The sequence below is a fragment of the Scaptodrosophila lebanonensis genome, unplaced genomic scaffold (assembly GCF_003285725.1).
Source record: "Scaptodrosophila lebanonensis strain 11010-0011.00,11010-0021.00 unplaced genomic scaffold, SlebRS2 tig00000001-arrow-pilon, whole genome shotgun sequence".
Classification (NCBI taxonomy): domain Eukaryota; kingdom Metazoa; phylum Arthropoda; class Insecta; order Diptera; family Drosophilidae; genus Scaptodrosophila; species Scaptodrosophila lebanonensis.
In genome coordinates, this window is record NW_022060529.1 from 23,978,819 (window position 1) to 23,991,344 (window position 12,526).

Consider the following 12,526-nt stretch of genomic DNA (forward strand, 5'->3'; position numbering starts at 1 on the left):
TCGCACGGGTATTTAACAAAAAATTTTTCAAAAATTATACAATTTAGGAACATGCACCTTTCGTTTTGCTATGAGTTAATAAAGAAGAGTAAAATTATAAGCATAGTTTTTTTTTAAGATTTTTTTGTTATTAGCATTATTTGATGTTATTTTATTTTGTGGCAGCAAAATTAACTAATTTTCGGAGCTCCGACCTGCGATGAGTAAAACATTCCTTTCATAGGTCGATTCCTACTAATTCGAAGGTTAGGCCTTGGGTCTAGTTAATAGTTAACGCGAAAGATGTTTTTTGAAGCCATTTAAATGAGATTAATAGATCACTTGTCTAGTTAGTTGACCATTTAAATTGTCCTGCAATTCCTTAATAAAGCAGCATCGTCCCATTGCACATGTTCAGCGGGCTTTAATTTTTCAAAAGCATGATTGGAATCCCGATTTTTAACCTCAATCCATGCGGCGGCAGCCAGAAGTGCTTAGAGAATTTAAAAATTCCTGTGGATAATGGACTGTGCCATCGATATTAGTCATGATGTCGATCGATTTTTAATTTTTTATTTGGCTGGGGACTTTTGAATATTATTTCCTTAATAACTAAAGTGAATTTTTTAGTTAATTTGTTTACGCCTTGGGTAACATCATTGGCGGTTTAGTAAGGATTTCTATCCTTTTTGCCAATATAATACAAGTATAACCTATGTCAGGCGGGGATAGTGTTTCTTCCCAACAGCGAAAGAATCCTTGAAATCGGTCCAGTAGTTTCGGAGCCTGTTCAGTCCAAATAAACAAACAAACAATCATCATTAGTAGAAATAAATATTTGATTGTAATGCACTTGTAAAGAGTGTATAACCTCGGCGCAGACGAAGATAGCTTCTTAGATCGTTTAATGCTAATAATAATCAAAGAGATCGCAATGTAAGTGTGTAGGTGTGTGTGTGTATGCTTGTGTGTGACGACAGTGTAATTGATGCAACAACAATACCAGAAGAAAAGAACCAAGCATAAGCATAAAAGTAGAACAGGCAGAGGAATTATTAACTCTGAGAGCAACAATGTTTTCAGAACATGTACATATGTATACTTACATACATACTATATATGCGTCTACATTTAGTATCTAGGTGTATGTATTTACCTAACGGTAACAGTGACGTCAAAGTGCAGTTATCGGCAAGAAATCGGTTTATGATTTATTTAACATAATAAGCCCACATTTATTGGCTGCTATTTTCTAGTGCAAATATTGGGATTCTCGCCCACTCGCATACTCGTGACACCTAGCAAATTTTTCCACAAAGGTTTGCCTCCAGTTGCCTGCCAATTTCAATTCGGCAGATTCTTGTGCTATAAAGTGACGCCCATGTGGGTTATCTACATAAGTGCAATCAAAATAAATAATGCTTTGATTTTAATGGGCGCCAACGAACTTTTCCATTTGAGCGCCCCGTAAAATCTCAATTATTTTACAACACGTTTTAAACTCGTCGTCGCTGCCAACCTTCATTTGCTTTGTTGACGAAAAGTGAGCGAGCATGTGCAAGTCATTCGTGCTACACGAGAAATTTATGAGTTGATATTAATTTGATTGATTTTGTGGCTTATTCAGACATCCGCCCAATGTTTCAGAAAACAACTAAGACTGGCCAATAAGTGCTGCATACTTTTATGATGCCACATAAAATTGCTGATTGGATCATTGTTGGGTTTCTGTCCAGGCTAAAAAGCTGTTTTATGTAAGTACATATATTATTCTTTGTTTTAAAACCACCAATAATTCTTAATCTATTATTTTTAAACGTTTTCTGTATTATTTATCTTCACGCTTAGAACAGCTGCAACAATATCGACACCGTTAGCCTTATTTAAACAATTTTAGGTATTTTAACGAAATACATTTTATTTGGTTTACAGTGACTTGAAAAGTTGATCTTAAATCTTTCTTAACAACACTTTGCTGATCTACTCGCTTAAATTCTGGTAATGAACTGACTTGTTTTTCGAATTTAAATATAGTCGTCGTTCGCTTCAGGACGAGATTCGTAACTTATCGTGAAATTGAGGCACGTTTGAACTCGAGTACTTCATATTAATTAGTAAACATTTGGGTGTTAAAAATATTTAAAATCGTAGATACCTCTTTAATTTGTCAATTTGGTAGACATTTTTATAAACAAAAAAGTTATGCAAATAGTTTGCTTCTAGAATTGGTGCTTGAAAAATACATCCTATAGAAGTTTGTTCTGGTCGAAAACTGTATGTAGTACTTGTAGAGAATTATTATTGATTTTAATTAGACAAACATATTGAAGACGAAATTCGACAAATCTCATAGGGACGCACATGTCTATATCGATACGTCGCGTCATGCTGATCATAACTTGGGGTCTGGCACGCTTCCTTCCTGTTGTTATATTAGTACATTTTAGATTTTCTAGTATACCCTTTTCCCATTCGGTCTAGTTTGTTTTTTGTGGAAAGGGTCTGCATCCTTTAATATCCTTTTTAAAGTACCCTCATAACATATAAAAGGGCTTTACGATCGGGTCAAAAAAATGCAAAATATGTCCTAGGTCGAATATGGTATAAAAATGGGAGAACTTGATTTGAATTATATGTAGAACTCTAGCCGATAGTTTCTTTTTGTTTCGCGACAATAAATCAAGCAATAAAGTGCTTAAAATGTGATTTTATGTGCAGACCATGTCAGAGCCGACATTTGACATATAGCCACACCATATATTTTAGCCGAACAACGCCCATTCCTGCCTGTCCTTGGCTGGCATGACATCGCGCGTTTTCGCCATAAGCCTTTATGGAAATGGCTGACGTAACAAAGAAAAGTGTGAAGGAAAATAATTTAGCGACCAATGAAAAGTGACATACACGCGTCGCACGAGTATGTGCGGGCCTGTGCCTTGAATCATGGCATCATAAATTTGAGGCGGAAATGGCAGGCGCCATCCAAAGGCGAATGTATGTATGACAGTATTAATTAATTAGGCAAATTAAAAGTTCACTGCTCGCAGCTGAATTCGAGAAACCTTAAACTTATAAGTACTACTTACATACTCGTAAGTTGGCAGGAAGTTGTGGGCACTGGCGGAAGCTTCTATAACTCTCGGCGGGCAGCGCACCTTTTCTTTTGCAATTGTCGCCGCTTAATGGGCACTTACCGAATCGCTTTTAAGATCGAGTTCAGCTCACATCGCCGCTTATCGTCCGCCGCTAGCAAATTTTCATCAATTTTTTATGGCTGATCTTAATGGGCTTTGTTTTTGCGCAACACGTACAAACATAAATACTATTTATATATATGTATTTACAAATGTTGTATGTTTGTGCCTTTGGAGATTCGTGTCCAAGTCACAAAAACAAATCGACTAGACGGGCAGCCAGCAAAGCGATTTTCTTGGTATTCTAAAGAGACAACACACATTGTTAGGAATATAAGTATAAATATGTATAAGTATGTTGTATGTACTATCCATTCAGAGCTAACTGCGCACACTCGTTAAGAAATACACATTTATGCCCGATTCTACAAAATAATTAAATAAACACAAAGCGAACTCCGTACAAGCTTTTGAGCGCTTGTGCTTCAGCTCACACTTGTCTGTCAATCATTGGCACCATTCCTCTTGCGGAGGAGCAGCGGCAGGGAAAAAATTCCCAATTTTAATTGCCTGCAATTTTGACGGCAGCCACAACGTCGTCTGCGGAGAAGCCGGTGGCGCACGCGTCTTGTCCGAATTCTGTTTTTGTTGCTTTTGTTATCGTCGTTGTAGGCAGGAAGTACAGTTGCCGGATTGGATCGGAACGTGGCCAGTTCTTGTTTATTGGCTTACTGAACAAATTCAGCTGCACACGCACTTAATCTGGATCTAAATTAAACTATTGAATAAACAACGACCAAACATCATAAACAATACATGAGCATGTCATTAAGTGCGAGTGTCAAACGTCAAGCCTTAAGCTCTGAAAAATTCCCACGACATGCCGTGTCAATAGCAAAGGCATTTCAAAGCGCTTTCAATAGCACAACTTAAATAATAACAATAACACTGACGCAGACGCAAACGCAGACAGTTAGTCATAAATTGAGACTCTGCAAAATGTATATTTTACCTACCAATATACTATATGCATACACTCAGAGAAATACGCCCGCAGTACAAATCGGTTGTTTTGGTTTCAATTTCAACACGCAAAGTAACAAATACGCGGGGCATTCAAATCGCCAAACACTATCATATTCGTTATTCACAATTATTAATTAAATTAAGAATCAGTAACTATTTAATTTAAGATACATTCACGTTTCAACTAAAATCAAACCACAGATCTGTACCCGCAAACATAATTATTCTCTATCAGTTAAAGCTTTTGTTTTCAAACAATTAAAGCCTAAATTGTTACAATTTATTAAAGAATAATAATACAAATTAAATTAACTACAACTATTATAGAAACAAATTCTTATCATTATTAATAGACCTTACAGATGTTTTGAATATTACTTATCCCTCTCAACAATAAATTGAGATACTCGTATATCATGTCAAAATTGAGATTTGTTGAGAAGCTTTTATTTAAATGATAAATTGATATTGATGATATTGATATGTAAGTAGTTCCATAAACTTAAACGGCTTCATTATATTCTTAAGCTTCTTGAATTGACTCGCGAAGCTAGTCAAAATATTGTATTTAATAATTAAAGATGAAGTGGGTTGAAAGGTGATGGTGATGAGGTTTCTAATTCAATTGCTGGCGGTAACAAACAATGCAACTTCTGTTGAAACCGGCCATAAAGGAGTCCATAGAGTGTACCTTCTCATTGATGAACAGTTATAAATGTAAAAGTATTAGCAAATAAATTACAATTGAACAGTTATAATGGTAAAAATATTACCAAATACAAATAAAGCAGAGTGATAACTTGAAATGATTCTTCTTTTTAAATAAATTTAAGCCCACTTCGAGTCGTTACCACCCGCATCTCAATTGGATCTCTGGCTTCTCATGTGTACTAATATTTTCACTGACATTTGGAACCACAATCGCAATCGGCGGTTTTCTTACGGATTGCGATTCGCAAATTCCAAAGTGTTTTATGTTTATATGACCCATAAAATGGAAATAAATAAAACATAACATAGGTTCAGAATTTTATTAAAAAATAACTTTGTTAACTTTTACCTCAGATAAATAAGAATCATATTTATCATTATTTTTAAAAAACTAATAGTATTCAAGTACAGGGGAGGGATAAAGAAAATTGTTTACAAGCATTTATCGAATATTTAACTTTTGTGATTCTTTCAAAAAACAATTTGCTTCACCTATGCATGCATTTTCACGAAAGCCTTCCGAACAAATTTGTTTCGGCTTTTTTGTTTAACGATTTGACATTAAATCAGAAAGTTTTAATTATTCCTTGGCTCTTTTTTCTCTTGGTGTATGCCCATATGTATCATTTAACTTAAGCGCAACAATGTACAAGTTGTAGCCGCAAGCGCGGCCTTATTGAAACATAAAGGTGATATCTAATAAGTTAAATATCGGAGCGCAGTTATTTTTGGCACGGGCAGGCGGCACATTTGCATAGCCAGCAATTGGAGTTCGACGGATCGAGGGACAGACAGTACAGCATTACTCACACTCACGCATGCACTCGATAAGGCTACAAAGATTGATGAGTGTCGTGCTCTGAAGTGTCAAAAGGCGGTGTGTGCCGCAAAATAAAGACAACATTGAAGCAGCGACTTGCAGCTGTGACATTGACCTTTATTTCCTACCACGAAAAAAAACACACACTCGAAAAATTCATCAAAATGACACAACACTACTCGTCTAAGCCACAACACACACGCACACTCCCAAGAATGGCAAAGGAATTGCGCACTTGATGCGAGTTTGGCGATTATTTCACATCCCCTGAGCATTTTCTAACGACTCATGTGCTCTTATTGTTGTCGCTTGTCCACTACACTAGTATAAGTGTGTATGTATGTATAGTACAGTATGTCTGATTGCGTGATTAGCTACGCAGGTCAACAACTATAACTGTAAAGAATTGTACAACATAAAACTCCAGCAGCCGATCCAAAAGAAAGAGACGAAATTGCCGCCGACGCCAAATAACTTTTCTACCCGCCAACTGCCAAGTGCTGACCAGTCGCCATCAGTCACTGGCTATACCCTTCTATTTAAAAGGGAGGGAATATTATTTACAACACATAGAAGAAACCATGCCTGTTCTACTCACAATCAATCTAAATATATTGTTGTAATTAGACGTTACCATCTCCTTAGTCTGACCTGATCGCGGCTTATAGTCGAATCAAAAACAATATGTTTTAATTTATTTCCGCAGAAAGGCTTTGAGGGGCATATCGCTTCGACCCAGCCGATGCCTACTCTTCTTGTCGTTGTTTGCCAGCTCGTTTGGTTTTGTTAGCTTTTTCTTTAAGGCTTTTGGCCAAGATCAACTTGAAGTTTCTTTTTGCTGGAAGCGCACAATTACACGCAGACCACAACACTACAGCGGCGACATTGAGCCAGTCCAGCTTTATCTGCTGGCGAAGCGCTGAATGACTTCAAGAAATTGTTTTTGTGCCACAATAAATGCTCAACTCTGCAGAAACCGATACTGGTACTCGTACCTGTTCATATAAAGAGCCAATTGAACATAAGATCCCTCTGATCTTATTTGCCATCATTTGTAAATCCCCGATTTCGTAGAAGATGGAAACTCCTAATGAAGGATGCAGTGATATCTATAATTTACAAGTATTGACTTACTCCAGCTCTGTTCTAAAAATACTGAGAGAAAACTAAATTGGCCAAATTCGTGATAAATATAATTACCACAATCTATCATCAATTCATAATACTATATGTTACTATTTTCTAAAAATATACCATATTTGAGCAGCCCATTGAAGTACAGCTAATTCTGTTTTTACGCGGCAGATTGGTTCCTAAAATATAAATCGCGCTAAATGGAATAAAGTCGTGTAACATAATATAATATTTTTAATTTTCAAACCTTGATAAATCAAAGCTTAGCTTAATATCTTCAAAATACCATTAAATTTAGATTTCTTGAAATTTATTGATTGAAAATTATTGATATTTTAAAAATGAAACCAGTTGAACAATTTGAAATGTGAATTTAAAGGTGTTGTGTTTTTGATCATCTACTGATTTATTCCTGCACCGTAGCTTTATGCACAAAGTTCGATATTTTCCACCATATACTCCATTCTATTAAGAAATTAGTTATTACTAAAATGATTAGGCGAAGGGTAAAATGGTATAATATGTAGTGTAAAAGTAATAATTGTTGATCAGTACGAAAAGACGACTCGGTTTGCATGAACCCAAGCATCTTAAAAAGTATGAAACCTAAGTAAATCCAGGTCCAGTCCAATGATGATTAATGATTTTTCATAGCTCTCATAACTTTCAATATTCAATTCAATACTCAAATAAGGAAATTCCATCTGGCTAGTGATTATGTTTTCTCTTTTCATGTTTAAACATGATTGGTTTGTTTTCAAGGAAGACAGCAGCTGTTGTTGTTGTTGTTGCTTCTTTGCCTCAGCTCTGTAATGCAATACACAAATGTTTGCTACTGAAACATTATCTTTCCCCTCATTTACTACAAAAAGAACGTTTATCGAAATTTCAGCTCTCTTGATAAAGTCAATCAGTGGGGACCAACAGGAATTTTATTCTATGTAGATACAGATGGAAAAGCTTAACGTAACACTCACAATACTCACAAAATTATAAGCAATAACAATGCTCAGAGGTCACAGGATCATCACTTTTTATTATATCCAGTCCTTGATACTGGAGCGTACGAGATTTATCCGTCACGATAGATGAATTGTTGAAGCACAATAGATATTAAGGGTCGCAGTTCCAAAAACCGGTACTGAAATAGACTAATCGAAAAAACAATTCCCATTTGTGCGAACTACTTACTTAGCTACCGTTCGTGCCATTTCATTGCTAACTTGGACTCGAATATAATTGCTAATTTTGTTAATGTCTCAAAATCTGTTTCGTTTAATTTGTTGCCATAAGCAGCATACACCTCCAATAAATTTTTGTTGTGTTTTCAGCTTAAACTTAACAGGCGTTTTTATATTTGTGAAGGCGCTTCAGCCAAAAAAAAAGTACGAGTATTTATATATGTATGTATATATGTACCTACATAAGTATGAATGTAATATAAAAAATGAGAAAAACACTTGCTGCTTTTATTAGCAAAATGTTGCTGCCTATCGTCGTTTGTTTAGTCAATAATTCGCAACTGTTGCTTGCTCGCAAGCCTAATGGAGACAAGGTTTTTGGGAACATTGTTATTAATCGGAAGAAAAAAATATAATCAATATTAAAGCGAGTCGTAAACAAAAGGAAAGTTGTCGAAAAGTGAAATGATAATCAGCGGCATGCAACGAACTATAGCCAATTAGGTCAGAGTTTACAAAATTTAAACGCCACTCTAAGACCATTAAAGCAATAAGGTATAGAAGCATATAGAGCTAGACTTATACGATCATTCAAATGGTTGCCAAGCCGGAGTTATTCAAATGATCCGACACTTATACACAGTCTGTCCCCTTGTAAATCAATTCAGTTAATCTGATTAGAGTCAGAAATTTCGCCAACTGATAAGACTTGGTCGAAGCGATAAGGGCGTCTGAAAAGGTAAGTGTGGAACGATAGTAATGACTTAATCAGTTCTATGTTTTGCTTAACTCATCCGTCAGGTTGGGTCGAGTGATGGGGAAACGAACTCTAATTCAACCCAAGTCGTCCATATACAAATATATGTTTATATTAAAGCATTCAAGACCGTCCTTAGTCAGTAGAACAAAACAACGGTTCGACTGCCAAGCCTACAACATGCACGACATTGTCGCAGCGGTTGCTGGCGTTGCACAGTGGGTGGATTCAAGGATAATTTAAGCAAAAATTTATATTAGACATTAGGGATGGGCCCATCATGAGAAAATCTTATTCGAAATTTAAACAGCAATTGTGGATTGGATATAATGCTGATACGTTTTCAGAATAAAACACAAAACTTAATTAAAATAGTTTATTAATCAGATATGTTATATTTTCCTATATCTTTTAGATTTTTCATACAACTGAAAAATATATACATATGAACACGAGACTGGAATCTTGATGTCATTTTGGTAATACTTAATACTAGGAAACGAAGGGATTAAATGTCTTGAGCTTTGACTTGTTTCAAAATTCAAAATCTGCAAAACTACTTTAAGAAGAAGCGCCATTCTATTTGCACGCCTTCATTTTCAGAGCTCACAACCACTTTGAAGTTGATTTGATTGATTTGATTTGACGAAATGGAAATTATGCATCGGTATTATCATATTATTGCTATTCGATAAACCTGTTTAGATCTTGACAGCATATCCATAGTGCATTCCCAGTTACATTATGATAATTCTTCCTATTATTGTTATCGTTTTTATGCAATTGAGAATACTCTTTTTATTAGTTTCTTATTATAATTCATCATAAGAGTAATTGCGATATTTCTATTACTAATGGCATTTACTTAGTGTTCGATTGATGTACAGTTAATTGTGGACTATTGTGTGAATCGCATTTCAATTAACAAAGATGTTGTTCAGTTTCTTAGTTTTGGGTTCGTCGAGCGACACGAATAATGGCTGTAAAGCAGACAACTACAGTTAGTAGTTGTATTTCGTATTCGACTATTTTTCGTTTTTAAATAATTGGCAAGCTCTGTGAAGAAGAATTGCCAATAAGGCCCCACTGTGCTCTGTCAGAGCCTAACCAAAAGCAAATGATTTTGCCTGCAATTTCAACGGCTGTCGCTGCCGCTGCTGCCTCTGCTGACGGCCGACGACTGACGGCAGACGGCAGACAGAGCCAAGTTAGCTGCTGGCAAATACTCGACGACGACGCTGACGCTGACGTCGACTGCGAGTGTTTGGAACAGACTGCTATATCAGTTACAGACACAGGTGAGCCAACGCTTATTTACGCTCGAGCACTGAACGTGGTAGCAGCAGAAAGCGGCAAGAAGTAAAATTGAAAAATTGAAAAATTGAAATTTTGAAATTGAATAAAAGCGCGCCAGCGGACGGAAATCTGCAAAGAGTCAGAGAGTTAGTTGAAAGTTTGAAGTTTTTATGAAGTAGAAGCGGCATTAAATATCTAATTAAATTGGAAAATATACTCGTGTTGCACTCATAATAGAGTAACGGCGAATATACATCTACTTACTTCGAGTATAAAACGAACTTTCATTTTTCGTCGAAGCAAACCAAAGGTGAAATAATTACAATTAAACCCACATAAATCGGCTTTGTGTTGTGCGGCTGCCCGATACGCGCAATTCACTTTTGCGGCAACATAAGTACAATTATAATAAAAGTGAAATACGCTTTGCTTAGTGAAATTGTCATTGCAAATTGTTTTGTACTACAACATATCGAACTCATTTGAGAGCGGTTTTCGCAATACAAGTAGATTGCTTATAATTGGGAGCCCACGCCACACCACGCCACGTTCGCAACGCTTTTCAGTTTTGAAGTCAGTTTTTGTATGGTCAAGTACGAGTATCTGCGCAGCGGCGACCATTGTGCAACACAACAGAGGCAGACACTTAACCTTAACAATTATTTGGCAATAAAACTATTGGCACAATAATTTTATTCAAGTGCAAAAACCGCATACACACTCGTACCCAAACCAGCACTTTTACCTCAAACGAAAGCAAAACAAATTCAAAAGCGAACCCACGCGCCAGTTCATTCGAGTGTGGTCCAAAGTAGAAGAAGTAGCGCCTTAAAAATGGTTGAGAAAACAGGTGAGTGTGTTTTGAAATTATGGCTACTCGATTCAATTGAATTGTACTGTATTGTATTGTATTGTATTGTATTGAAAACGTGTGCGACATGTGTCTCTGAATTGGATTTGATTTGATTTCGAATTAGATAAGGCTGTTTCAAAAGAAATTAATAATCGGGCATGCAACGAAGCACGCCTCCGCTCCCACTCCCGCTCCCGCTTCTTATCAAATGGAGTGCCACCCACGATTCATTCCAAATTTTAACCAATTCTGAAAAATATGTAAATATGTGAACAATGGGAAAATTTCAAAGTGAATCCCCAATAGGTCGGAGCCACAGTTGCCTCGGAAATTATAATTGTTGAATTGAATTCTAACTCTACAAGAGTTACACTAAAATGTATATGCATGGGAATCGAAACCGAATAAATAGTATTTTCATTTAGGATTATTCCAAAAATATGAAAAAAGAGTTGTGTGAGCAGAAAACTAGGCCTGTTTGACAACAAATTTTTGTTATTTGTTGTTTTTGCAAATTATTTGTTGTTGAATTGAATTCTAACTATCAAAAAGCCTGCAACACTTTATTAAAAAATCTACAAGAATTACCAAAATAAATGCATATGCATGGGAATCAAGATGGAGTTAATAGTATTCTCATTTAGGATTATTCCAAAAATATGAAAAAAGAGTTGTGTGAGCAGAAAACTAGGCCTGTTTGACAACAAATTTATTCCATTTATGAGCTTTTGTAGTTTTTGATTATTTGTTGTTGAATTGAATTCTAACTTTCAAAAAGCCTGCAACATTTCAAATAGTCTGCAAGAGTTACCCTAAAAATGTATATGCATGGAAATCGAAACCCAATAAATAGTATTCTCATTTAGGATCATTCCAAAAATATGAGAAGAGTTGTGTGAGCTTGGCCCGTTGGAGAACAAATGTATTCCATTTATGAGCTCTTGTAGCTTTTGATTATTTGTTGTTGAATTGAATTCTAACTTTCAAAAAGCCTGCAACATTTTTTCAAATAGTCTGCGAGAATTACCAAAATGAATGCATATACATGGGATATACTCCATTCTCGTTTAGGATCATTCCAAAAATATGGGAAAAGAGTTGTGTGAGCTTGGCCCGTTGGGCAACAAATTGACGCCATTTATGAGCTGTTGTAGCTTTTGATTAGTTGATGAGTGTGCCAGGGTGTTGGGAGTCGGTTTCATAACTGCACCATCATTAATCACGAATCAAATTTTATACTGAATCTTTGATGCTTCACTGGGCGGTGAAGAAAGTTTTTCCATTTCTATTCATGTTCATGTGCTGCCTGCATTTGGGTTCGCTTGATGCCTGACATCGTGCATATCGATTTCAGAGTTGAGTTCAGTTGACTTGACTGAGCCACTCGCGCGTTTAATCAACAATTTATGTTTTCTCCCGATAATACCGCTTCGCAGCAACAACTCGCAACTCCAGAGCATGACAGCGAATTAGCCATGAGGTTTGCTTCCGTGCGCGTCGCAGTCGTCGTCATCGTTGTCGTCTTTGATGAATTTTGTAACTATAAGTTTGCATGACAGAATGTAAAAGAAAAAAAAACAAAACAAGATACAGAAAACAAAAAGCAAAACAATACAACAATCGGAAAACAAACTG

General features: G+C 36.1%; 1 protein-coding gene across 1 annotated transcript in view; it reads left to right on the top strand.

Moving 5' to 3' along the window:
• Positions 1-10,075: 10,075 nt before the first annotated feature.
• LOC115620020 (aquaporin) overlaps positions 10,076-12,526 on the top strand; it is a 31,747-nt gene continuing 29,296 nt past the window's right edge. Inside the window, exon 1 of the mRNA XM_030513124.1 lies at positions 10,076-10,888. Coding sequence (XP_030368984.1) covers positions 10,873-10,888 — 16 coding nt within the window. The 5' untranslated portion in view covers positions 10,076-10,872. The remainder of the gene's footprint in view (positions 10,889-12,526) is intronic.